Raw genomic sequence first — 26964 nt, forward strand, 5'->3', positions numbered from 1 at the left:
ATCAATAAAGCCCAGGGATAAACAATTCCAAATGTAGGTATTTATCTTTCAAAATAGGTTTTCTCTGTCTAACCCAGGGGCGAAGTTTATTTAATATTATGTGAAATACTTTAGGTGTACGTAGTATACATTTACAATTAAACCTTTATCGACAGCCGGCAAATCGTGGATTACTTCGAAGGGATTACTTCAGTTATATTCATCACAATTAAATTCAAGACTCCCAAAAGGTAATTCTAATCATCATCCTCATTAGTTAATACATATTTAAGTTTTTGTAATTTGCGGTAATATTTATTTTGTACAGTATAATACTTCAAAGGAAGTATTTCAAGTCTTCAATTATAGTCGATTAGTCATCCTGTAGGTTCATCGAACATCCAAAAAGTAACTTTTTAATTCTTACTAGTTAATATATATTTAAGCTTTTTGTAATTTGTGGTTAATATTTATTTTGAACATTATAATTTGTAATTAATGATGGTATTATGATTGGTTAATTGGTTTCTTAATTTTTATAATTATAGGGTAAACTATGAGCAAAAAAAGAACCATCGATTCTTTTTTCAAACGAATAGAAGATGTTAATGATCTGCAACCGCATCTTGTTAGTGATAATATTGGGGAAAATGTTAATACATGCCCACAACCAGAAAGGAATAGTAATATGGAAGATCCGGTTAATGTTGAACCTGAAAAAAAATGATATTTCAAATTCAAGAGAGGTAAACTTAGATTCTTTGATTCGTGATCCCGGAGAACGGTCATTGATCTTAAGCTATCCAGGTCACCAACGGGATGAGATTAGACGATTATATATTACACTTAGACCATACCAAATTCAAAAATCAAAGTATCCTTCTAGTCCTAGTGGTCCAAATGGTTCTATGCGCAGTTTTCAACAAGCTTGGTTTAAAAAAATTTGGTGGTTGGAATATTCTAAGAAAAAAGATGTTGCATTTTGTTTCCCTTGCTTTCTTTTTAATAAGAAACCTATTGGAAGAGTCGGGTCAGATACATTTACCGTGACAGGATTTAATAGGTGGAAAAATGTGAATTGTAGCAAAGATTGTGCTTTCATTGTCCATGAAGGTAAGACTCCGGCCTCAGCACATAATTTTTCTGTTAGATGCTATGAAGATTTAAAAAACCAGTTGTGTCACATAGAAAATGTGATTGAGAAACAAACGACTCAACAAGTTATGGATAATAGATTACGCCTTAAAGTTTCTATTGAGGCTATTAAATGGCTCACATTTCAAGCATGTGCTTTAAGAGGTCATGATGAACGACCTGACTCAATAAATCAAGGGAATTTCCTTGAACTTATAAAGTTGCTTACTTCTTATAACAAGACTATTGATGATGTTGTGTTAGAAAATGCTCCTCAAAATGCAAAGTACACATCACCGGATATCCAAAAAGAAATATTATGTGTTTTAGCTACAAATGTACAAAAAGCCATTCATGATGAAATCGGGATGGCAAAATTTTGTTTGATAGTTGACGAGTCTCAAGATGAATCTAAGAAAGAACAAATGGTTATTGTTGTGAGATTTGTTGACCGAGAAGGACATGTCAAAGAAAGATTTTTGGATTTAATTCATGTCAAAGATACAACTTCATTGACCTTGAAAAATGCAATAATGGGTTCATTGTCTTATCATAAACTTAGTGTCCAAGATATTCGGGGTCAAGGATATGATGGAGCTAGTAACATGCGTGGAGAATGGAATGGGTTGCAAGCTTTATTATTAAAGGAATGCCCATATGCTTATTACATACATTGTTTTGCTCATCAATTGCAATTGGCTCTAGTTGCAGCGACTAAAGATGTGACTGAGGTACATAACTTCTTCAAAACTTTAAACTTTATAGTTAATGTCATAAGTTCTTCTTCCAAGCGTATTGATCAATTACAAGATGCTCAAATTGTTGAAATTTCTCATTTAATTGAGGTTGATGAGATTGAGAGTGGAAAAGGAACAAATCAAATGCAAACATTACAAAGGCCTAGAGATACTAGGTGGAGTTCTCATTTCAAATCAATATGTAGTTTGATGAGACTTTTTGGTCCATCTTGTGTAGTGTTGACTGACATTGCTACAAAAGGTTCTACATCTTCTCAAAAAGGTGATGCAATATTTTCACTTAAACATGCATTGTCATTTGATTTTGTCATTGTTTTACATATGATGAAAGAGATAATGGGGATAACTGACAAACTTTGCCAATCTTTACAAAAAAAATCTATAGATATTGTTAATGCATTGGTCTTGGTTTCCACAACAAAAATATTGCTTCAAAAACTAAGAGATGAAGGTTGGCAATCGCTTTTACATCAAGTGGTTTGCTTTTGTAAGAGGAATGACATTTTGGTTCCTGGTATGAATGAAACTTATAGATATGTAATTCGAACACGGTGTGATAAAGATGATATCACTGTAGAGCATCACTACCGAGTTGAATTGTTTATTGCTGCTATTGACAGTCAGTTACAAGAGTTAAACTCTAGATTTAATGAGTCTGTAATGGAGCTTCTTCGTCTTAGTGTTGCATTAAATCCAAAAAAATCCTTGAATGTTGAAGATATATGTAAATTGGAAACAACTTATTATCCTTTGGACTTTACAGAGCATGAAATTAATTTGCTGAAACTTGAGTTACAGCATTATGAGCTAGATGTGCGCAATCACCCACAATTGAAAATTTCATCTACAATTTCTGAGTTGTGTAGGGGCCTACATGAAATAGGAAAGTCAAGTACTTATCCTTTGCTTGACAGATTGATTCGCATTATATTGACGCTTCCTGTTTCTACCGCGACATCTGAAAGAGCATTCTCAGCAATGAAAATCATGAAAACACGACTTCGGAATACCATGAATGATGACTTTCTTAAAAGTTGTCTGCTTATTAACATTGAGAGAGAGATTGCTGACACGTTTTCCACAGATAAAATTATAGATGATTTTTCTTCTATGAAGCAAAGACGGGCACAACTTAAAGTGAGCAAGGTACAACTTTTTATACTTAAAAAAAATTATTTGAATTCTTCTCAATTGAGCATAATATCATATGTATTTATGTCTAACTCGTTCTTTTTATAAATTTAGGTTAATGTATGAGAATCGGTGTTTATAATCATTGGAACACTTTTGATGATTGGTTCTTACAAAGATCGATATAGTTTCTATTTGGACGATTTTTTTCTTTATTAGTATCTCCTTCAATTTTACAGACTTGATTATGTTATTTGATTTTTTTTTAATATATATAAACCCCCCTTATCCGAAAATCCTGGCTCCGCCCCTGGTCAAACCTACCATCATTTGCCACCTTAATCATCGTTTTTCATTATAACCGTAACCACCATACGTTGTTGTTTTCTTTGAAAACCCTACACCACCACCGCTCACTGCATAACTCTCACTAATAATTGTTTAAATGTAGTAAACTATTTGCACAAAAAAACTAATCGCCGCCTCTATAAACAAATTTCTGAAAAAACTATTCGCACCTGACGTTTGACGCGTGTAAACGGCTAGTGTGTGTGTGTGTGTGTGTGTGTGTGTATATATATATATATATATATATATATATATATTGACAGCAAACTTGCACTCTGGAGCTGGTAATAATAAGAACCTTGAAACATTATCCTGCAAATATCCTTCTCTAGTTCCAAGAGCACCACCAACACCACATGTAGTTGGTCTTGCTTTCTTCTAAAAGAAACCCATATGCTCTGAAACCTGATCTTTACTAATCTCCTTACTCTCATTAAACACATAAACCTTAGGGATTTTCCAAAAAAATCCCAACTAGTGAACACAAACATACCTTCCGAAAGTAATCAAACCCACAAGTGAATTACACGAAATCTTGCCCAATCGCCCATGAAAGCCCCGATTTCAAAAACCCAATTTCCTCCTTGGTGATACAAGTATCCACCACAAATAAAAACACCTGAGAGGTAATCAGGGCAGAGAGTTTTTCATTATGGAGTTCATATTCGATTGTGGTGTACTTAGGGAAGAGTTTGGCTGGGAGAGCTATGTATGTTCCTTGTCTTATATGTTCTTGTTTTTATGATGGGTAGGTCAAAACAAACATATTGGTTTTTGTTTCCGGTCCTTGCCATTTCACTTGTGGAACGAGTTAAATGAAATTAATGGACCGAGTCCTTATTTGTGGATTGAGTCCAAGCTATTGAACGTTATAACAAATATGTTGATTGACATTTTTGGACTCGGATCATATTTGGACCAATTAGAAGCCAAATCAAACACACTCTAATAGACATGCATATTTGATACTAAAATATTTGTTAAGATACATCAATTGGATTCTCTGTACATATTTAAGATTCAAACATGATTCAAAATTAAGTAAATATCATTAATTGGGTTTTTATATTTGCATGAGTTACATCATTAAACATATAGATTTAAGATTCACAGTCCACTAGAAACTAAAAATAAAATTCTGAAATACAAAAGAATTGAGAAAATGGGATTGAAAATCAGAAAACAACCTAATTAGTGTTTGATGTTTATACTTGATTGAGTTAAACTAGTAAGAAAAACCAATGACCGGAAGTTGGAACAAACACATTTGTCGCTTGTTGTCACACAGAACCGAACCGCATGTAGAGGCAAAGATAGGAGAATGATCAAAAGAGATCAGAACTCATAAGAGCAACGACACATTAATGGAGTCACGAAGAGGATCAATAAGTGATGTGGGATAAAAACAAACCGACTACTGATCGTGATGAGAAGAAACGGTGATTTCTTTCCAATTTTTGAGCATTTTCTATGATTTGAGTTTTTATTTTTTTTCCCGAATTTTCGTTTCTGTTCTTGATTTTCAGTTTCCTTAACGTCGTTGAAGTATACATATAATAGTATATATATATATATATATATATATATATATATATATATATATATATATATATATATCGTAAAAATTTGGTCCCTCTAATATGTTGCCCTATTCCGTCGAGCATCACACACTTGTTGAAGGCTTTAAGAAAGATGACAACTATTGATTAGGAACCGTAATTAATGAGATATTTTGCGGTAAAAAGTTGGCTCACATAAAGATGTGTGGAAAGACAAATTTGCCCTATGTACAAGGCACTTTAGCTTTCTAACAAAATCCGATAACCGAAGCACAAAACACAAATATGTTTGAATTGAAACTTGGTAAACATGGATATTTTTGTAATTTACTCCCAAATTAATTTTACTTTTTGTTGCTAGCATGTGAGAATCAGGTGGTCAAAGTATATTTCCCTCGTTTCGTGTACGGTGTGCTTCATTGACTTCACACTTAATTCGAGTACTGCTAAAGGCAAAAATTTGACCTGATCCGAATCTGATCGAGCATATGAGTATTCTTCTTCGATCCAAACTCAGTTTTAGTGGAGAGCAACCTTGATCCATTGCCATTGATCCCCCAATAAATGAATCCGAGAACAAGTTATTGCAGGCAGCAGATGCGATGATTATTAGGGCATTTTCGCGTTTTGCAAATTGTACTCAAGTTTGTTAAAGAAGTCATGTAAGTCTGATATTGATATCGAGTTGTACGATTGAGATATATAATACGACATTGGATCAAGGAGTGATGGAGTCAAGAATGGATCAGTATGAGATGATGGAGCAAATCGGTCGGGGCGCTTTTGGTGCCGCCATTCTCGTTAATCATAAATTGGAAAAAACCAAGTATTTGTCCTTTTCTATATGATGGGGTTTCTTAGCGTATAGTGTTGACTGTGTGGGATTGATTGGATCTTTATGTTGTTTAACAATGCAGGTATGTTTTAAAGAAGATTCGTCTTGCTAGACAGACTGAACGTTGCAGAAGATCTGCTCATCAAGAGGTTTGTTTTCCTGATTTTATCATCTGTATTGACTTATTTAGGTATCTTGGCAGTGTGTTCTTGATTATCTAAGTGCATTCATTGTTCAGATGGCTCTAATTGCTCGGATTCAGCACCCGTTTATTGTTGAGTTTAAAGAAGCATGGGTTGAGAAGGTTAGAAACAAATGTTACTGGAGATTCAGTGGATATTGTATTAGTTTCACAGTTTGTAATCTCAATTGGTTTGAATTTTGTTTGGTGATTTTTCTGATTTGGAATTTATTACTTGATTAGGGTTGCTATGTTTGCATTGTCACTGGTTACTGTGAAGGTGGTGACATGTAAGTCTCTAGAGAATCCAACACTCCTCCCATTGTATATCAAGGCCCTGTTTGTTACCCTGGACATGACATAACAAGTTGTACAAAAGACATGAATACCCTTCTCGTCCTCATCATTGAAAATATCCCTAGAAAGCTTGTCCAGTCATGTCCAGTGCAACAAATGCAGCCTAATTCTCATAGGTTTTATATAGCTAATAAAAATGACTCATGAATCAGAGCTGAATTGATGAAGAAATCAATGGGGCAATACTTTCCTGAAGAGGTATGTTTTCTAGAAACCAATGTCTTTTTGTTGTATTGAGATGTTTTTGGTCTTTTATTCCATTTTCTATGTTTTAATCATGATTACTATATTTCTGCATATTGATAATCTTGTCCTTACAGAAACTCTGCAAGTGGTTTACTCAAATTCTATTAGCTGTTGAGTATCTGCATTCAAATTATGTTCTACACAGGGACTTGAAAGTATGTTATAGATTCTCAAATATTCTTGTACTTTTAGGCCCCGTTTGTTACACATGAGAGGACATTTCAATACAGAAAGCTTGTATAATCGCATACAGTTTTGTTATGTCATGTCCTGTGTAACAAATGTAGCCTTCATATCTTATAACTGACTCTTTTAGCATCATATCTCCAGTGTTCTAACATTTTCCTTACCAAAGATCAAGATGTTCGTCTTGGTGAGCTTATAACTGTTTTCTTCAGGAGAAGTTGATTTTAACTTCCTCTAATCTAATCCAGACAAAAATTGAGTAATTTATTGTTTTGCTTAGGGGACTTTGGACTTGCCAAGACTTTGAAAGCTGACGACTTGGCTTCTTCGGTATGTTTTTATATTCATATATTTACTTATTTGCTATTGTCAATCTATATATAATTGAAGTACCTACATTTACATATGACATACATCAAAATATCAAATTCTATAAGTCGTGTCACTATGTGTATGTATATGTATATCCCATGAAGGAAATTGTTGTATATATTTTAGGGCATGAGTATGATTCATGGCTGTTTAGCTAATCTAGACTTAATTTCTTTAATCCAGGTGGTGGGGACACCAAATTACATGTGCCCTGAACTGCTTGCAGATATTCCTTATGGCTTCAAATCGGATATATGGTCCCTAGGTATTTATTCTTCATTACAATTTCAGTGTACAACAGTTGTTAAATAAAATAAACCATCATTTGTTAATTGTTATTCAACATCACATCTGACACAAGGGTGAAATGGTCATTTACTCATATACCCCCCAACTTGAGCTCAGTATGCATAATGATTTCATGAAGTTACCCTTCTTAAACTTGAGCACAAACTTTAAGCCACATGTTTGTTGCTTTTCATTTCCCACTTATTTTTTGTGTTCAATAATATATTTTAGGTTGCTGTATGTATGAGATGGCTGCTCATCGCCCAGCATTTAAAGCTTTTGTAAGTCCTCTTGATTCTTGAACCAGTTTTTCTTACTCCTTTTCTTAATATCACTATTTAGCCCATGATTAGGGTTATTTTACCCTAAAAATAAATTCCTGATTCTTTTCAGAAAATTTATTTTTGATTGTGTTTATATATTTATTGGTTTCAGGACATGGCTGGACTGATAAGTAAGATAAACAGATCCTGTATTGGTCCTCTGCCTCCTTGTTATTCTCCATCTCTGTAAGTCAATTGGTTATATAAACAAACTTACTCTCATTTATATAATCTTCAAAAACACAAATATTTAAACAACAATTTCATGATTTATTTTGGGTAAACAAACATTTCTGAAGTTGTAATATCAATTTTTTTTTTTCTTTTCAGAAAAACCCTTATCAAAGGAATGCTGCGTAAGAACCCAGAACATCGACCCACTGTAAGCATTTTCCTAATTGCACAAATTTCAAGGAATATCATCAATATTCATTATTTTTTACACATCATTATTATAACTTATCTTCTTAATTTAATTAGGCAACTGAAATCTTGAAACATCCATATCTGCAACCATATGTTGACCAATACCGGCCTTCAGTTGTTCTTCATAACATTACCCCTTCAAAGCCCCTTGGGAGACCTCATCATGATATAACAAGAAAAAAAAGATCTGAAAGCCAAAGTAGCAACAGTTCTTTTAGCGACAAAGATAGTGTCATATCAAGTGAGAAAAATATTCAAATTTGTGACCATAAACCGGATGACGAACACTGCATCGATCCGTTTTTCAACGATGAAATGGACATTTGTGCGTTTAGAATTGAGGAGAAAGAGGTGGTGAAACAACCCAAGTTAAATTACGAAACTACCCCTGTGAAAAGTACACGGATGGGGGTTAAAGATGGAAAAATTAGGGAACATAGTTCCCCCATGCGTGGTGGCAGGTTAAAGGCTGGAGGTGTTGAAACACCACCACCACCGGAGAAGGCTAACTTTGAATTCAGGAAGAGAACTCCGGGATCAAATTCCGTGAAGCATCAGGTTTGATTTTTCTTTTTTAATTTTTTTATTTGGCCCACAAAATAATAATAAACTAATGAGGTAGCTATTTTTACAGTTACCTAGACAAGAGAGCAACCCACCCAGTGGGCCCACTATATCCATTGAAGATAAATTAAATCAAAGACTAAGAACCCCACCCCCACCCCAACCCCAACCAAGTCTTCTTAGAAAACCATCATTCCCAGGAAGAATTAAACAACTAGCCATTGAGCCTTCTACTACTGAACCCATTCAGACTCCTGTTCAGATCATTCATGACACAACCATTACTAAAAAGGTCCAACCTAATGATCCCATTCAGCCCACAATTAGTCACCAAAAACATGACACTCATGATCCCATACCCATTCACACAAACACTCAACAAAAACTTGTTTCAAAGATCATACAAGAATCTCGAGTGGGTGTTGTTTCCGATAACAAACAAACCGATAGTTTCAATTCCGTTGCGTCTTCCGCTTCCATTCAGCGATTCCAACCTTACGATCAAAATGTGTTACCGAGTTCTCGAGAAAGCCCTGATTCCGGAGTACCCTCGGAATCACATTCCGATTCAACGTCGTCGGCTTTACAGATTCCGACGATTGAAAAACTCACTCCTGGTGACATGATTCACGGCATCAGTCACAGTAGCTTTCCCGATAGCAAAATCTTTTCCTCTCCAACATCTTTGGAGCCGTCAGATCAATCTGGAAAAACGGAATTGAAACCGGAGGTTCCCGACATGCCACCGCCACCGGAAATTCAGGAGGAGCCGCCACAGCCACCACCGTCAACGCCGCCGGTGAAGGAAAGTTTGGATATAACGTCCACCAGGCAAAGGGCGGAGGCGCTTGAAGGGCTTCTTGAATTATCGGCTGATTTGCTTCAACAAAACAGGCTACAAGAATTGGCGGTTGTTCTTAGACCTTTTGGGAAGGATAAAGTGTCCCCACGGGAGACTGCTATTTGGTTGGCCAAGAGTCTTAAAGGGATGATGATTGATGACACGAATCGGAGTTTGTAAACTGGTACGTTTTTTTTTTCTTTTTCTCTGATTGATTTATATTGGTGGGTTTTTTTTTTTATTATGGTTTTACTTTGAAAAAACAAGATGGTTTTACATTTCCCACGTTGTGTTTGATTTTGTTTAAAGTGTTCTCTGTAATTCATTCATTGTGTTATCTTGTATATATGGGCATTACAAACGAAACGAAATAATTTTATGAATTGCTTCCGGTTATTCTTGTTAGTTATTATTAAAAGAAACCGTGAGTTCGGATGTATTGTAATTCTAAGTTTGAAATGTTTTCCTAAAGGCCAGTAAATATTATTTTTTTGCCACATCAAGCTAGAAAATGGTCAAAACACACCACGTTATTTTAACTTCCATGTCATTTTTTATCGTTTTTTTAATAAATAAACAAAATAATTTTATAATTTTATAAAACATAACATTTTAAGTTTTTAACTGAACAAAATATAATTTCATATCGTGAATGGCTAAGTTTGTGTTTTCGCTTGGTCAGTTTTTTGGTTCATTGATTCGGTCTACTAACTATTGAATGTATTTCAACTTAACAAACATCATAATTACTATTCGAAATAAGGATAATATTTCATCATAAGGGAAGCAGCGTAGTTTTTATTTGTGCACAAAATTAATTGTAAAGTTTTAAAAAAATATAAAATGACATAAAAAGAAAGTGTCTGTTTAGAAAGAGTCCAACTCCAAGCACACAGTTCAAGCACAACTAAATGCATATGCACAGAAAGAAGAAAACTTGCTATTATCGAGTTTTTATGGGGCCTAGCTAGAACAAAACTTTAACTGTTTTCTAATTATACTAAATATGCCAATAAAGTTGTTTATGTTTCATTATATTGTTAAATCGGATTTCAACCTTACCACCAAAATTTGCTATTATCGAGTTTTTATAGGGCCTAGCTAGAAGAAAACGTAAATATAGATGAACGTATAGATGTTACCAACCCAACCGATCCGAACCCGAATAACCCGAAAACCAAATAAGGGTAATTGCATGAACCGAAAACCGAACCGATTAACCAATACGGGTTCGATTTGGTTCGGATATTAATCGGTTCGGTTCGATTATTACCCGAATAAACCAAATAACATGTACAAGATGATTATAAAGCAAATATAATCGAATAAACCGTATTAGGATTCTATAACCCAAATAATAGAATAACAATGTACTTTTATACATCAACGTAAACATTCGAAGACTAATATAACACAATAACACATTGAAAAAATAACATTTACATACTAGATTAACATAATGAGAATTAATTTTTTACTTGAATTTCTTGAGTTGGAGCCTAATTTTCCATGACTAGACAAAGTATAAATTTGTGAATCCTTAGAGACAATAAGAAGGGTCGATTTTTGAAAGTATGAAACAAGAGGAATGATCGACAAAAGTGATTTCGATTTTGAAAATAGTTGAGTAGATTGGTCGATTTTGAAACAACGAGAACAAGCGTTGGTTTTTTTTTGTTATGAACGACGATGATAGAGGTGTGAATCGTGATTTTGATTTCTGTCAATAAGAGAAAGGGGATGGAGAATGCTTGCTTATTCGGGTCGGGTATTTAGAACCGAATAAGCTCTTATTTGGATAACCCAAACTGAATAAGCATAATATAGATACTTGAAACCCGAATTGAATTGCTCATTCGGGCCTAATTCGGTTCGGTTTGGTTCGGGTTTTCAGGTCAAATTCTCATCCCTAGATGAATGAAGTATAACATGTTAGATGCTAAAGTAGATGATGCATAAAGTTTATTGAGACTTCAACAAATTTAACCGATTTCTAACCAAACTTTCCAAAAAATAAAATAAAAACAATTTTTTTTTGAAAAATAGCCATCAAGTACGCAGAAGCGAGGGGTTTCTGTGGACTCAACATTAATTCAAATATAGGAATATTTTGGTAATTTCCATGAGTTGCAGTACCATCTTTATCGATAAGAATACCCTCTATGAAACTATGTAGTTAAAAAGATACGAAGGAAAATCTAACAATAAAATCAATGTGGTGTAGTGGTAAGAGCTCTCTCCCGTTGTAAGGAGGTTGGGAGTTCGAGCTTGGTATATACCTTTTTTCGTCCTCAAACCCATTCCCTATATAACATGTGGTAATTCATTTAGTTATTCACTTACAACCATAATCCATAGTTCTCTATTATAACTGTTTGAAGATGAGTTTCTCAAACAACGATCATGAAGAAAGCTTTACCAACTTGTTTGTTTACCCACACAACCTTAGGATGCGGAGCCCTCATAGTTACACTAACATCAATAGTTACACTAACATCAACACTGATGTTATGGATCATGTCAAACTCTGTTTTTGTGGCTATTTGATGTGTGGTAAAATACAATTTGTTCTAAATAACATTCCGTTTGGGCGTGACAAATAATGTCGACTCTACGTGGTTACGGATGAGGATGAAAGGAGCTCTCATGGATGCTGGGGAAGTATATCGTTCATAACCAATATGGACGATGTCATAACTTCTTCGTTAGGTCAGGTAATCTCGGATTTTTATCATGGGTATTATCGTAAGAGTGTGCCATTACATGTGCACACAAGACTTGGTAGAAACAAAACATTTGAACATTTGTTTTAGCATACATGCAAATCATATACTATGTATGATTTCAAAGAAACATTTTGTCGGCTACCCCGACCACATGTGATGTAACTGTAACGCCCGTAGATCAGGGCTAGTCAATTTAGAGACGATAGGCGTCAAAAAATGAATTTTTGATGAAAGATTATTTAGAATGAATAATCTTAACTAAGTTGTAGTATATGTTACAAGGATTCCGTACATATAAAGAACGCCGATATCCGAGTTATAACGAAGAAGTTATGACTTGTCAAAGTTTCGCGACAGAACCGGCACGACACAGCGCGACGTAAAAAGTGAATTTACGTTAGAGCAATATTTAGCCTTAGCAATCTAAATGAAAGTCGTAGAATACGTTAAACCGTGAGCGTGCATAAAAAGAACGCCCAAATCTGACTTCGTATGAGGAAGTTATGATTTTTCGAAGTTTCGACTTAGCGGTATGCAGCCCGAATACTCGATTTGAGACCGAGCGGTTTTTAGTCGAAACAATCTAAATGAGAATCGAAGATCTCATTAATTGTAGTAAAACGATAAAAAGATAGGCAAAAACGGACGTCGAATGAAGAAGTTATGATTTTATAACGGAGTTTTCCTGTCCCGGCCTACTAAAAATAAATAATAAAAAAATAATTCAAAATTAGCCGACGGAGTCTAAACGAAAGTTGTAGAGCATAGTCTCACCTACGCGGGGATATAAAGAACGTCGAAAACGGAGTTCGTATGAGGAAGATATGAATTTTTGAAATTTATTAAATATTTTCGATATTTAATTTAATTATAAATTAACCATTATTATCCATGGGGGGAGTCAGCGATCTGATCCACATTACGCCCAGCGTAATGTAGATTTACGCCCAACGTAAATGGGTTTCCAGCCCCCTATAAAAGGGTGTCGAGGGCAACCGACTTCTTTGCTCATTTCTTCCCTTTCTCTCGCGTTTTTGCATCGTTTTTCGTGCAAGAAATATCCCGAAGCCCCGGTATCATTCCCGAGCCCCGAAGCAAGTCCCGAGGCCCCGAAGATCCCGAGAAGTGCAATTCCCGAGCCGAAGCTCTGTCCGCGAGAAGTCCGGTTTTTGTGAAGATCTTCCAGATCTACCGAAGAATACTACTTCTACAAGTCGTAGTGCTGTCCGATCATCTTCTGATCAAGTGAGTGTGTAGTTACTTTCTTCTAACGCATAATTATGAAGTATATTATACGAAATACATGTTATGTGTATAATATAAAGTTGTTTATATGTGTGAGTGTATAGTCACTTTCATCTTACACATAGATATGAAGTATTTGCTATGAAATACATGCTATGTGTTTATACATTGTTTGTTTACTTGAGATGGATGCTGAATGAATGTTTTATACGAGTTTTTAAATAAGTTGTAATTTATATCTACAAATATGTTGGGTAGAACATGGGTAGATGAAACAGTTGAAGTGTGTTGAAAGAATGTGATAAGAGAAAGGTGGGGATATAATGGTGATGATAATTAGGTGATGATAGATAGGTGATGAATTACGAGTCCAGGCGATGTTGTGGCTACGTATTCATGCGATGATAGTCTATCCCTTATTATGAATTATGAGTCCAGGCGATGTTGTGGCTGCATATTCATGCAATGATAGTCTAACCCTTATTATGATTTACGAGTCCAGGTGATGTTGTGGCTGTGTAATCATGCGATGATACCCTAACCCTTACTAGACATATATTGAGGGAGTGATCCCCGAATTAGCATTGTCTATATGATACAGGCGATGATCCTTAGGAAAAGTTCTTAGGAACAAGCATATAAGGATATAAGATGTAAGGAGATGAGCCGTAAATATGATATAGGAGATGACCCTTAGGATAATATCTTTAGGGAAGATTAAAAGAAGATAATGGGGATGGATAATTGGGTTGATTGTTTGAGGATTGAATATAATAATTATATTATTGTGGGTTGAAAACCCTATATGCTCACCAGGCTCCCAAGCCTGACCCACTCAGTTTAATTGTATCACATGTATCGATACGAAGCTGCTTTGCACTGAGAGATTAAAGGAGATGTAAATCATTAATGTAATTGAATGTAAGTTCTATTTATGCTTATATGTCTGTATCGGAACATGACATCCCGAGGTTTTATTATTAAATGAAAATACATTCTCTTTGAGAAATGTTTTGATAAGTTATTATCATATTTTGTTTTCGGAACAAATTCGGCAACCGTTTTCTTTAAAAGATTACTTTGATTTTATAAAACAAAGCATAAACAAATCGGTCTTTTCTGGCCGTGGAAATGGGGATGTCACAGTAACACCGTAAAATTTTGAGCAAATTTTCACCAAAAAAAAACATAAAGTATCGTTCACATTCATTTTTTTTAAAAACATTGTATCAGCATCATCTCAATATAAAATCCCAAGATCAAAACATATGAACTCCAGTGTGCGTGTGTACGAGTCATGCCGACGCCTTCCCGCGATCATCGTTGGTACCTGAAACACCACACATAACAGTGTAAGCATAATTGCTTAGTGAGTCCCCCAAAATACCACATAAACACATATCAGCCACTCAAGGCTGTAACTCTGTTGACCCTCTGGTCAAGTATCTCTGTGGGATCCTCTTGGTCCCATAACTCTGTGGACCCACTGGTCCTAACTCTGTAAACTCTGAATCATGCATATCACATATCACAATAAATCACAACACATATTAACATGCAAATACACTGGCATATAACTCTAAATACTCTGTCACATAACTCTGTTACCACACTAGGTAAAGTATAGTGAGAAGACTCACCTCAAATGTCTCGGTAAATCTCTGACTCGGTAGAAATATGATCTAGCCTCCGCCTAATCACATAAAGCAAATACTCTCATAAATATAACTATACTCAACCCTCTCTTAGCACCCTCAGAAGGGTAAAAGACCATTTTACCCCTCTCCTGGCTTAAAGGCGTCATTGTTGACCAAACCCTAAAAGTCAACAAAAGTCAACGGTCAAACTTTGACCCGACTCGTCGAGTGCACTTGGGCGACTCGGCGAGTCTACACGTGTCCGCTAACTCTTTAGTCCCGCTTGGCACGTCGAGTTCCTCCCCTTGTTCGACGAATCACACCTGGCGTGAATCGCGGGGCCACCCCGACTCAACTCGTCGAGTCTCAAGAACAACTCGGCGAGTTCCGCCTAGAACTCCAGTCCTCTAATCCCCCTCTGACTCATTGAGTTATTTCCCCAACTCGTCAAGTCTACTCACTGAGTGATTTACGGGAAACCCTAACCCTACTCGCTGAGTCTGATCTTTGGACTTGGCGAGTTCATGCCATGCACAAACTCCACAGACCTCCTAAGGTCAGATCTGTTCCTTTAATCCATAGATTTGACCTTCCGAAGCATGATAATCACGTAAAGTTCAGACCTTGACACTCATATAACATCTAGATGGTCTTACTTGGTGATTTAGCCCCAAAAATAACATCCTAAGCTCATGGCTCCCAAAATAACTCAAAAAGATCCAAGGGTTAAGGTCTCTGGACCTCTTTGAGTCCAGATCCAAAGCATAAACTCGAGAAGGTACCAATTACTCCACATATCCATCCTCTAAAGGGGGTTAGAAAACCCTAACTCTAAGAATCAACATCAAATCTGAAGAAGGTTCGAATAAATACCTCAAGATGAATTTTATGAGCTCTGAAATCACCAGAATCGCACCTCCTTCAGCCTCCTCTTGCCTTGGTCACATCCTTCTTGCAATTACACCAACAAAATGATCAAAAATGGTCTCTCCTTCCTCACAAACACTCTAGATCTCTCAGGATTTCGCTCTGGGGTTTGGTAGCCGCAAATGACGGCCCTAAGGGCCTTTAAATAGGTCCCAAACCCAGGAAATTAGGGTTTCATTAAACAGCGTGGACTCGCCGTGTAGCACCTGGTTCCTGGTACGTAAAACTTATTTGAGTATTTCTCTTCTTTTAGCCTTGGACTCGGCGAGTCACAAGTCCGACTCGCCGAGTAGATGCGGGACCCGGGACACGTTTAAGTTGTCGACTCGGCGAGTCACAGCTGTTGGCTGAAACCCTAAGTTTCAGGGGTTTGCACCCTATTTAAACAACATATCCGCCCCAAGCCAGCCCCCATTCATCCCCCAGAGCTTCCAACCCTCGTTCTAAGTTGTTCATTTAGAGTTTGAAGCATTTGTTGTGTGATCTGGAAGGTGTTGAGGCAAAAGGGAAGTAGATCAAGAGGAAGGGAAGGAATCCAAGCATCTTTGTGCCCTCTCAGCAGTTCCTTTGAGCCGGAGGATTTCCGGAGCAGCAGCAGCAGTAGTCAGTCAGTTCCCGATCGGATCAGCAGCTACTTCGAGGTGAGTTACCTTCCAGTAGCGGTGGGTCTACGGCCACAATGCCGGCCCACCAGTAGGAGTCGTATGTTAGATGATTGTCTTTGTGATGTCATCTAGGTTTGCTACTACCTGATATGTTATATGCTAGCATGATATGTTATATGAGATAGAAGTAGAGATCGGTTGATAGGACCGAAGGGTAGCCAGACACCCCAGAAATGTCTGACAGTACGTGATGATATATTTGCATGCTGGCTTGTTATGTTATATGCGATAAAGGTAGTAAGAGGGGACTAGTCCCCGAGGATCGGTTGTTAGGACCGATGGGTAGTCAGCACCCCAGAATGGCTTGACACGGGTAGGACGGCACCCCAAAATGGTCGTATCGGGTAGTCAGGCGCCCCAGAATGGCCTGGCAGTATGTATGTTATGTGCTTGTATGGTATGTGGTACGGTGGGGGAACTCGCTAAGTTTTGTGCTTACGGTTTTCAGTTTTGGTTTCAGATACCTCCTCAGCTAGGGGAAAGGAGCCGGCGCGGTAGCAGCATGTCACACACACACTCTCTGGTTTCCGCATTTACGAGATTCTCTGGGATTTATACTATGATATTTTGATTGGTTGTATGATTTGGCTTGTAGACATGGTTTACGTTGTGTCATGGTTTGATCAAACAATGTTTCAATTATCAATGTTTTCTAAAGTAATGTTTTAAAACGAAATTTTTTTGGACGTGAAATTTGGGTCGTTACACGCCGAGTCCACTCATGAACTCGCCGAGTCCCCTCTCAGCTGTGAAAGTAAGGGTGCAAACGAACTGAACCAAGCCCAAGCTTGGTCAGTCTCGGCTCAAGATTGTTTAAGTTATACGAGGCTCGAGCTCGAGCTTGGCTCGATTCGAGCTTTCTAGTACTGAGCTCGGTTCGAGCTCGTAAAGAATTATACAAGTTCGGCTTAGGCTCGAGCTCGGCTCGTTTATTGGTCTAACATGCCTAAATAAGCTTAAGCTCAGTATAAGCTCGTCAAGAAGCTCATTTACTAATACCCTAAATTTCGAATTCTCCAAATATTGTTTTATTTTAATATATAATAATAATAATAATAATAATAATAATAATAATAATAATAATAATAATAATAATAATAAATTATATTATATATAGGCTTGTTTAGGCTTGCGAGCCTAATCGAGTTTAGTGACATAGGCTCGAGCCCGAGCTCGTTAAATAGATGAGCTTAATATTAAGCTCGATCTCGAATCGGGCTCGTTTAAATTAGTTTCGAGTGGAGCTTTTAACTAGCCGATCCCGAATAGCTCATGAGTAGTTTGACTCGTTTGCACCCCTAACTGAAAGTACCATTCTAGAATAACTTTTAATGGGTAATATACACTTATTTCATTTAACTAAGGAGCGGTAGTAATAAATTTTAAGGTATTTATATGGTCATAACGACTAAAAAAGTTATCACATTCTAGAGTTGCTATTAGTATGTTGGAATTGCTTTACGCATTTCGAAATACAAAAAACCGTTTGTAATCTAAAATGAAAGTAATTAAACAGTACAACTAAATTGGTTTGTTGAATCTATGATAGAAAACGCTTAAAATTCTTTGAAATTTTGGTAGTAACAAATTCGGAATATCATTGCGTCCGAAATGTTGATTCTGATTTTAATGTGTGGCCTCGTGTATATAACTTTGGGTTACAGTAGTGAGCTTGAACCATTTTGGCATGCTCCCGAATGGTCAATTCTAGAGAAAATGGTTAGTTAAAAAAAGTTGTGGTGAATTTAAAAAAAAAAAAAAACACTCCAAAGATTACTTAGAGGGTGTTTGGGAAAACTTTTTAAATGACTTTTGCCTTTTAACTTTTCTAAAAAGTTATAAAGATGTTTGGAAGATGCAAAAGTTCTTTTTAAAATAACTTTTTGTAAAGAAGAAAATGGTGGGTTTTCAAAAGTTAAGAAAGTGTGACTTTTTGTAACTTTTAGACTTTTAAAGCTAAATCACACTCAAAAGTCAAAAAATACTACCCCAACACTTATTAAAACCCACTTTTGGCTTTTGTTTCCTCAAAAAACTTTTACAAAAAGAACTTTTAGGCTTAAAAAGTTTTCCCAAACACCCCTTAATTTCTCGATTGTTTTTGAATAATTAGATTAGAAAATGGTTAATATTGACAAATTCTATTGGACTAGTGGATGCAATTAAAAGATTAAAAATAAGAGTTATTACTTATTAATGAAAATCAATTAAGCAAGAATACGCGGGCTGTCTATTCATTCTTTTTGTCCTATTCCATCCAATTGGCAAACAGGCGAGTTTGATCAAACTCCATGAGTCCATGGCTGCGGTGGACTACCCAGACTCCCTATTTTGCAACCGTAAAACAGTGTCAGCCACTCGGAAGCTTTTGCAATGGAAGATACGGCCACTAACAGCACTCATTTATCGTCGAAGAACAAAGAGAAGGATGCCAAATTAAGGTTTCACAATTGCCCCGGCTGCAAAATCGACCGTCTTAAAGAAGAACGAACTGGGTTGCCCTATGCACACCTTTCTTATATCTGGCTCGTTTCCCTCTGCACCGGTACTTCTCTTGTCTTCTATCAATTCATGATTTTAGTTACACCAAATTCAGTCGCTTCATTGATTTTTCTCTCTGTTATCCATATACTGCAAATTCTGTTGGTTTTGGGTGTAAATGATTCGTGGAACTTCCATATACCTCAATCGAGTGATATCAACAAGTTTTTGGGGGAATTTTAAGTTAAACATTTAGATTCTCATGCTGAGGATATGATGCTAAGAGCTCGTTATATTGGTTTGTTTTTCAGCTCTGCCAATTTCTTCTCTCTACCCGTTCATTTACTTCATGGTATGCAAGTGCAATATTCAAATTTCTTAGTAAAATCATATTTTTCAATAACTTCTTGTTGACTCATAACTTGACTACATGTATATGATATCTTCTGCAGATTAGAGACTTTAATATTGCAAGTCAAGAGGAAGATATTGGTTACTATGCTGGATTTGTGGGTAAGCTATCTAGAGAACCCTTTTTAGGCATGACAAGATGCTATGAGTGATGTCAATGGGATAAAAAGTTGCAAATTTTTGTCCTACTCAATCCATAGATCTCTTGTATGTATAAAAGACCTAAATGCCCTCCTCAATCCTCATTATCATCATCGAAAATATCCATGAAATACTCTTCTTGAATGATATAAAAGTGGAGATTGTTTTATAAATTTGATATCTTTTTGTAGGTTCTTCATTCATGATTGGAAGAGCCTTGACTTCTCTGTTTTGGGGAGTGCTTGCTGATAGATATGGAAGAAAGCCTATAATACTAATTGGCACATTTTCAGTGTAAGCAGTGATATCATATGTTTTAACTAAAACAATTCAAAACTTAATGGGCTAAATGCAAGATATAGAAGTTTTTTGTTATTTCTTGCATTTAACCTAACTTTGATTGTTTCTTTTGACATATGGATTCAGGTTCATTTTCAACACGATGTTTGGACTCAGTTCATCCTTCTGGATGGCAATTTCTTCAAGGTTTCTCCTTGGATGTTTTAACAGTCTACTAGGAACAATACGGGTATAATACCTTATATACATATGCATCTATTTATGGGGTTTGCATATAAAAAAAGTAAAGAAAAACATACTTATTTAATTTTGCTGTTTATTGAAATCTGTTATAGACATATGCTTCTGAAGTCTGCCATGAGGAATACCAAGCTTTAGCATTATCAATTGTAAGATCTTTACTATGTTTCTTTTTGTTTCTTGTATTTATATTATAATATTTACTTGAGAAGTTATAATTTCAGGTGAGTACTTCTCGAGGAATTGGCTTAATTATTGGTCCTGCTATTGGAGGTTTCTTTGCACAGGTGCAATTTATAGATTTATAAAATAAAATTGTGAATATTTTAAGATTCTTACTGTGTTTCTTTTTGTATTCACATCAGCCTGCTGAGAAATACCCACAGTTTTTTTCTGAAAACTCTTTGTTTGGAAGGTAAATTCACTAAAATACATTCTTTGAAAGTTTTTTTTTTTCTACTATATCATTACATGCTGTTGCAGGTTTCCATACTTTTTACCATGTCTTATTATATCCATCTACTCATTGGCTGTATTTATTTCTAGCTGGTGGCTTCCTGTAAGTATGCAATTATCTTTTTTTTTTTTTTTACTTCTTTTATCTTTAATACATTTGGAAAGTATTGCATTGCATGTTTTAATAATCTTGATTTGCAAATTTTTTAATTTGTTTTGTGAAGGAAACACTGCACAAACATCGCAATGAATTAGAAGTAGAAGCTTCTGAAAGTTTACTTGGTCAAAATGAGGTCAAAGCAGAAAAGATGTCTTCATTTGCTTTGTTGAAAAATTGGCCATTAATGTCTACAATCATTGTGTATTGTGTGTTTTCACTTCAGGAAATAGCTTATACAGAGGTAAATAAAAATACAAGTTTTATTTTACTTCTTCATTGCCAAAAATCACAATATCCTCAAATTCTAAATTAATGTTGTTTTTCTTTTTACAGATATTTTCTTTGTGGGCAGTTAGTGACAAAAGCTATGGAGGGCTTAGTTTTTCATCTCAAGATGTTGGTGAGATTCTTGCTATTTCAGGTAATCCAATTTGGATTTTTAATAAATATTTTTCATGGGGTTGTTGAAAGAATAACATATATTTTGTATTGTATTTATTTACACATGAATTATATTCAGGTTTTGGGCTTTTATTGTTCCAGCTTATACTATATCCATTAATCGAGAAACTTCTGGGCCCACTCACTGTCACACGCCTTTCAGCTGTAAGAAATTTGATGCTGAGAATGACGAGGGCATTCTAGTCTTTTTGTGTACATAGTTATTTAACCATTGTTTTCTTTGCTTCAGGTTATATCAATACCTATTTTATCAACTTATCCATACATAGCAACGCTTTCAGGGTTTTCTCTTCTTCTAGCTGTCAATTGCGTATCATTAATGAGGAATTTTTTATCAGTAAGTAGATATTACTATATATATTTATATTTTTTATCTTATTCTCTCTATATATTTTTTAATATAAGTTAATCTTGATATATGTGGTTGTACAGGTGTCGCTAGTGACTGGGTTATTCATTTTGTTAAATAAATCTGTCGTAAGTCCTATCACTTCTCCATAAAAAAAAAATTAAAAAAACTCTTTGATTATAATTTTTTGTAAAAGCACAACGTTTATTGATTTAGCCAATTGACTGTTTTCTGTTGTGATTAAGCCATTATGCTTTCTTGACAGCTTAAAAAGAAATTCCCGGTTTTAAAAAAGGACAAAATACATTATGCTTTTAAGTAGTATAAAATGGTGAAAGTAGAAGGGATTTTTGTTTTTGTTTTTTTTTTTTTGTATGAAATGAATTGTGTTAATGATAAATAAATAAATAAAGGGCCAACATGAGCGAGGAGCTGCTAATGGCATTTCAATGACAGCCATGTCTGTCTCTAAAGCATTTGGTCCAGCTGGCGCAGGAGCACTGTAAGTCAAGTATTATTATAAAAATAAAAAATAATACTTTGAAAAATCTACCCAATTGTATTTGTAGCAATTATAATTTGAAGAAATGAAAGTCAAATATGTTGCTAATTCTCTATCATTTTTCAGCTTTTCTTTTGCACAAAAACGTCAAGTTGCTGCTATACTACCAGGTATGATGAAATATGAAATATCCTCTTCATCTTGATGCTAATTAATAATCTGCTATGTGAAAATGGGTCAATTTGATTACCAATAATAATTAATATTATGATTTTTTTTTTTACATGGATGTATTTATTAGGTGATCAACTGGTATTCTTTTCATTGAACATCCTTCAGTTTGTCGGGCTGGTTTTAACCTTCAAGCCTTTCATGGCGCAACCCAATGCATAGAACACAAGAAAGATATTTGTACATTCATTAATGCCCTTATTATTATTATTATACAGTATAAAAAAGAAAAAGATGTGAGAATCCATAAGGAAGGTTTTCAGGTTCAAATACTTATTCTTGTAAAATACTATAAGCTTAGTGGAATTTAAATAATGCTTTATCATATGTTGGTTGGTGTTTAGGGATGGCAAAAAAACCCGAACCCGACAAGAAAACCCGAACCCTGAAGATTTTGGGGCGGGTCGGGTCACTCTTATCGGGTTTCGGGTCATTATCGGGTTTTTAGTTCGGGTTCGGGTCAGGGAGTGGGGTATGCATGCCCCGACCCGAAAAATTATATATATATATATATATATATATATATATATATATATATATATATATATATATATATATAAAATGAGATTTCATCCCTCTAACCCATTTCAGCCACCCGAAGACTCTAACCTTCAATCCCATCACGTATTCCCAATTTCTCACTATTGTGATGAATTTAGTTACGATATTAGACTTTAGTAATTTCTATTCGGTTCACTTATGTTAAGAACTTATTTGTATTTTAAGCATTTGTAAGGTTTTAATTTCTCAATTGTTTCATTGTAGTTTTCCTAATTTTTTCTGCCACCATTTTCGGGTCGGGTTTCGGGTCGGGTTCGGGGATATTTTTAGCCCCTACGGGGCGCCCTGATAAGAAACCTGTCGGGTTTCGGGTCGGGTTCGGAGACAAATATAAATATCGGGTTCGGGTATGGGATATGCCGCCCCGCCCCGTTGTCATTCCTACTGGTGTTTATAGATGGACATTTATGTGATAATATTTCACCTTTTTTTTTCTCGCTTTATGCAACAAAGTTGTTTCTTTATGCAAAATTTGTAAAGGTGTTTTATTGTAAACCTAAACGATATAATATTATAGAGATAACACATTAACATGTTAATGTTTTATCTTACATGCCAATTTATGTAACATTGTTTCAAACTTTTATAAAATGTAATTTTATAAACATGCATTCAACATGAAATGTGTATCAAAAATCACTTTATTGCATTAACCGATAGAAAAAAGACAAAACTGCAGAAATGATCCATGTGGTTTGTTAATTTCTTTAGGTAAGGTCCAAAAATAATTTTGTTAGCAAAAAAGGTTCGTATTTTACAGTTAAGATGTGCTTTTGGTCCCTTTCTCATTAAGTTTAACAGCTTGACTGTTAACTTTTTGACTTTTTGAAAATGACAGTTTTACGCTTACACCCCGCTCCCGAGTTGAAGCAAAAAAAAAAAAGAGAAGAGAAAAGAAAATAAGGAGAGAAAATAAGAGAAAAGAAAGGAAAACAAATTTGTCTTTTGTGCTCACGAGTTGGAGAGAAATGGAAGAAAAGTTATACATTTTATTCTTTCTTTTCAAATCCTCCTAAATCGGAAGAAAAGTTAGGAGGGAAAGTGATCATTTCATTTCCTTCCACTTCCTTCCTTTAATGAAACTCATGAGCATTAATCTCTCTTACTTTCCTCTCATTTCCTTTCTTTTCTCTCCTTAAGTTGAACTCGGGAGCAGAATGTTAGGGATCATTTCTACAATTGTATCTTTTTACCAAACAACAAAGACTATTTTTGTAATTTTTCTTTTTTATTTTATTGAAATATTATACATTAATTCTTTTAATTATTTTTTAATTAGTTTCTTAATCTATTATTTTTTATTGGATATTTATCCATTAATAAATATTATTTTTAATATATTATATTTATATATTAATAAATATTATTTTATCGGATTATTAACTTTTTAATTAATTTTTTTTATTGGATTATTATATACTAATAAATATTATTTTTAATATATACTATTTATATATTTATAAATTTTATTTTATTAGATTATGACTTTTTTATTTAATTCTTTTTTAATTTTTTTGTTTCTTTTAACTGCTTTCTTTATTATTTTAAATAAAAATCCTGAAAAATCTCACACCCCACCTCTCTTAATTTATTTTAATTATTTGAAAGATAACATATTTTGGATAACACCACCACCATCACTCGGTCACCACCACCACTACTGTCGGACCGTCTCCAACCCCTGTTACTATATATCTTAAATTTTCAGTAATTATTCGCGAAGTGAGATCATCGTGTGTATTTTAGTTTTTACGTATTCACATGTAGCACCTGGTTCCTGGTATGTAAGATATATCTGAGTATTTTGTATTTTGGCCTTGGACTCGGCGAGTTGGAGGCCCGACTCGCCGAGTAGAGACGAGACTTGGGACGCGGTTAAGTTGGCGACTCGGCGAGTCCATATTATGGACTCGGCGAGTCCACGCTGTCTGGTGAAACCCTAATTTCCAAGGGTTTGCACCCTATTTAAACGGCCATTTGCGCCCCAACTCTGCCCCCCTTCACCCTCAAAAGCTCTCCATTCAGTATAACCCTTGTTCTTGTGAGTTTGAGGCTTTTTAGTGTGTTTCCTTGAAGATTTTGGGAAGGAAGAGGAGTAGATCAAGAGGAAGGGAAGGAAGCCAAGCATCTCCGTGTTCTCTCAGTAATTTCTTGGAGGTATAACTCGTTTTCCCTCTGTTTCTATGCTTATTACTCCATTAAAGTCATTTTTGAACCATGTCCCAAGCTTGGTTGTGCATTGTTGGTTGATTCAAGTTGTTAGCCTTTAGATCTAGACCCTTTTCAGTCCCTGAAGCTTGGATCTACTGCCTTTATGGAGTCATATTGCACACAAGCCCTAGATCTACCCCTTTTGGTGCACTTTGAGCCTTAGAACCTTTATTGGTGATGATCTACACGTAAAGTTGGAAACTTTACATGTAAACCAGGCCCTAGGAGCCCACATCTGTGGATAGCATAAGCTGGATTCAAGCAAAATCGACCATATAGAAACTGCATGGTAACGACTCGGTGAGTCGTTCATCTGACTCGGCGAGTCTGCTCGCGAGTCTCCGAGTTTGTCCCCTGTTCGTTGTGTCGAGTAGAGTAGTGAGTCACAGGGTGTGACTCAATGAGTTGGAAGCCGAACTCATCCATGAAGGAACTCGGCGAGTCATTGCCCTGACTCGGCGAGTTCAAGGCAATCTCCTTAGATCAAGATCAGACTCGGCGAGTTGTTCATACAACTCGGCGAGTCACATCATAAGTGTTCATCGGATGAAGATGAACTTAGCGAGTTGTTCATATAACTTGGCGAGTAGGATGAAGGACTTGAACATCAGTTTGGAAGGAGAACTCGTCGAGTCATCGCCTAACTCGACGAGTAGAGACGGGATCCAGGTCAGTTGATTGGTTAAGGACTCGGCGAGTCGAGGAGCCAACTCGGCGAGTCAGGTCAACTGAAAGTTGACTCTGGCTTTGACTTTTAACTTGATCAAGGGTAAAATGGTCAATTTACCCGAGGGTCGGTTAGCAGTGTTTGATTGAGTGTTTTGTGGGAATTATAGTCGGAGGATTTCCGGAGCAGCAGCAGCAGTTAGTCAATTCCCACGCAGACCAGCAGCTATTTCGAGGTGAGTTTCCTTCCAGTAGGAACGGGTCTAAGGCACCAAGGCCGACCCGTGTAGACGAGGTGTTAGCACTAGAGTGTGGGCTGAGCCCGTATCTCTTGGTTTAGTTAAGTACGATATATGTGTCGGTATGATAAAGTTGTCTATACTTGTTGTCTGTGTGATACTTGTATATTATGAGTTAGCGGTTGAGTGTGGGCAAGGCCCGTATCTCTCCGAGAGTGGAGTGTGGACTAGGCCCGTATCTCCCAGATAGTAGAGTGTGGGCGAGGCCCGTATCTCCCGGTTAGCGAAGTGTGGGCAGGGCCCGTATCTTCACGAGTGTGGGCGAGGCCCGTATCTCCCGGCTAGCAAAGTGTGGGCAGGGCCCGTATCTTCACGAGTGTGGGCGAGGCCCGTAACTCCCAGTTGAATGTTGTATGTTATATGCTTGCATGGTATGAGGTATTATGGTGGAACTCACTAAGCTTTGTGCTTACAGTTTACAGTTTTGGTTTCAGGTACCTCTTCATCGAATGGGAAGGAGCTGGCGCGGTAGCGGCACATCATACACACACACTGGTTTCCGCATTTACGAGATTCCTCTGGGAATTATACTCTGATATTTCGATTGGTTGTATGATTTGGCTTTTAGACATGGGTTACGTTGTGATGTGGTTTGGTCAAACAATGTTTTTAATTATTAATGTTTTCTAAAGTAATGTTTTAAAAATGAAATTTTTGAACGTGAAATTGGGTCGTTACAAGTTGGTATCAGAGCCCTGGTTTGAGGGATTCGGACACACCTTCGGGGGGTGTCTGAACTCAAATCGAGGGGTCAAAAGATTTTGAA

General features: G+C 36.0%; 3 protein-coding genes across 4 annotated transcripts; all 3 read left to right on the forward strand.

Moving 5' to 3' along the window:
- Positions 1 to 629: 629 nt before the first annotated feature.
- LOC145049901 (uncharacterized) lies at positions 630 to 3128 on the forward strand. The gene is made up of 2 exons (XM_078998241.1): positions 630 to 3017; positions 3117 to 3128. Exons 1-2 carry the CDS (start codon positions 630 to 632, stop codon positions 3126 to 3128), a joined length of 2400 nt encoding a protein of 799 aa, XP_078854367.1.
- Positions 3129 to 5269: 2141 nt separating this feature from the next.
- Positions 5270 to 9924, forward strand: LOC145053151 (serine/threonine-protein kinase Nek5-like). The gene is made up of 14 exons (XM_079001162.1): positions 5270 to 5735; positions 5827 to 5893; positions 5983 to 6048; positions 6169 to 6215; positions 6435 to 6480; positions 6603 to 6683; positions 6859 to 6901; positions 6995 to 7044; positions 7270 to 7351; positions 7606 to 7655; positions 7810 to 7883; positions 8028 to 8079; positions 8178 to 8681; positions 8758 to 9924. Exons 1-14 carry the CDS (start codon positions 5638 to 5640, stop codon positions 9706 to 9708), a joined length of 2211 nt encoding a protein of 736 aa, XP_078857288.1. The 5' UTR covers positions 5270 to 5637; the 3' UTR covers positions 9709 to 9924.
- Positions 9925 to 18982: 9058 nt separating this feature from the next.
- ZIFL2 (zinc induced facilitator-like 2) lies at positions 18983 to 22788 on the forward strand. 2 transcript variants are annotated; one of them, XM_079001163.1, is made up of 17 exons: positions 18985 to 19273; positions 19521 to 19561; positions 19662 to 19722; positions 19953 to 20055; positions 20188 to 20290; positions 20397 to 20450; positions 20526 to 20588; positions 20667 to 20716; positions 20785 to 20860; positions 20982 to 21158; positions 21251 to 21338; positions 21438 to 21523; positions 21609 to 21716; positions 21812 to 21856; positions 22142 to 22230; positions 22357 to 22400; positions 22532 to 22788. In XM_079001163.1, the coding sequence occupies exons 1-17, from the start codon at positions 19102 to 19104 to the stop codon at positions 22621 to 22623; spliced, it is 1452 nt and encodes a 483-aa protein (XP_078857289.1). In that variant the 5' UTR covers positions 18985 to 19101; the 3' UTR covers positions 22624 to 22788. The 2 variants fall into 2 exon arrangements, 1 of the variants encoding a protein (XP_078857289.1); XR_013684364.1 differs by lacking the exon at positions 22532 to 22788 and having other exon boundaries at positions 18983 to 19273; positions 21461 to 21523.
- The last annotated feature ends 4176 nt before the right edge of the window (positions 22789 to 26964 follow it).

Source organism: Lactuca serriola, chromosome 5 (assembly GCF_051521515.1).
Source record: "Lactuca serriola cultivar US96UC23 chromosome 5, Lser_US96UC23_V15, whole genome shotgun sequence".
Lineage (NCBI taxonomy): Eukaryota > Viridiplantae > Streptophyta > Magnoliopsida > Asterales > Asteraceae > Lactuca > Lactuca serriola.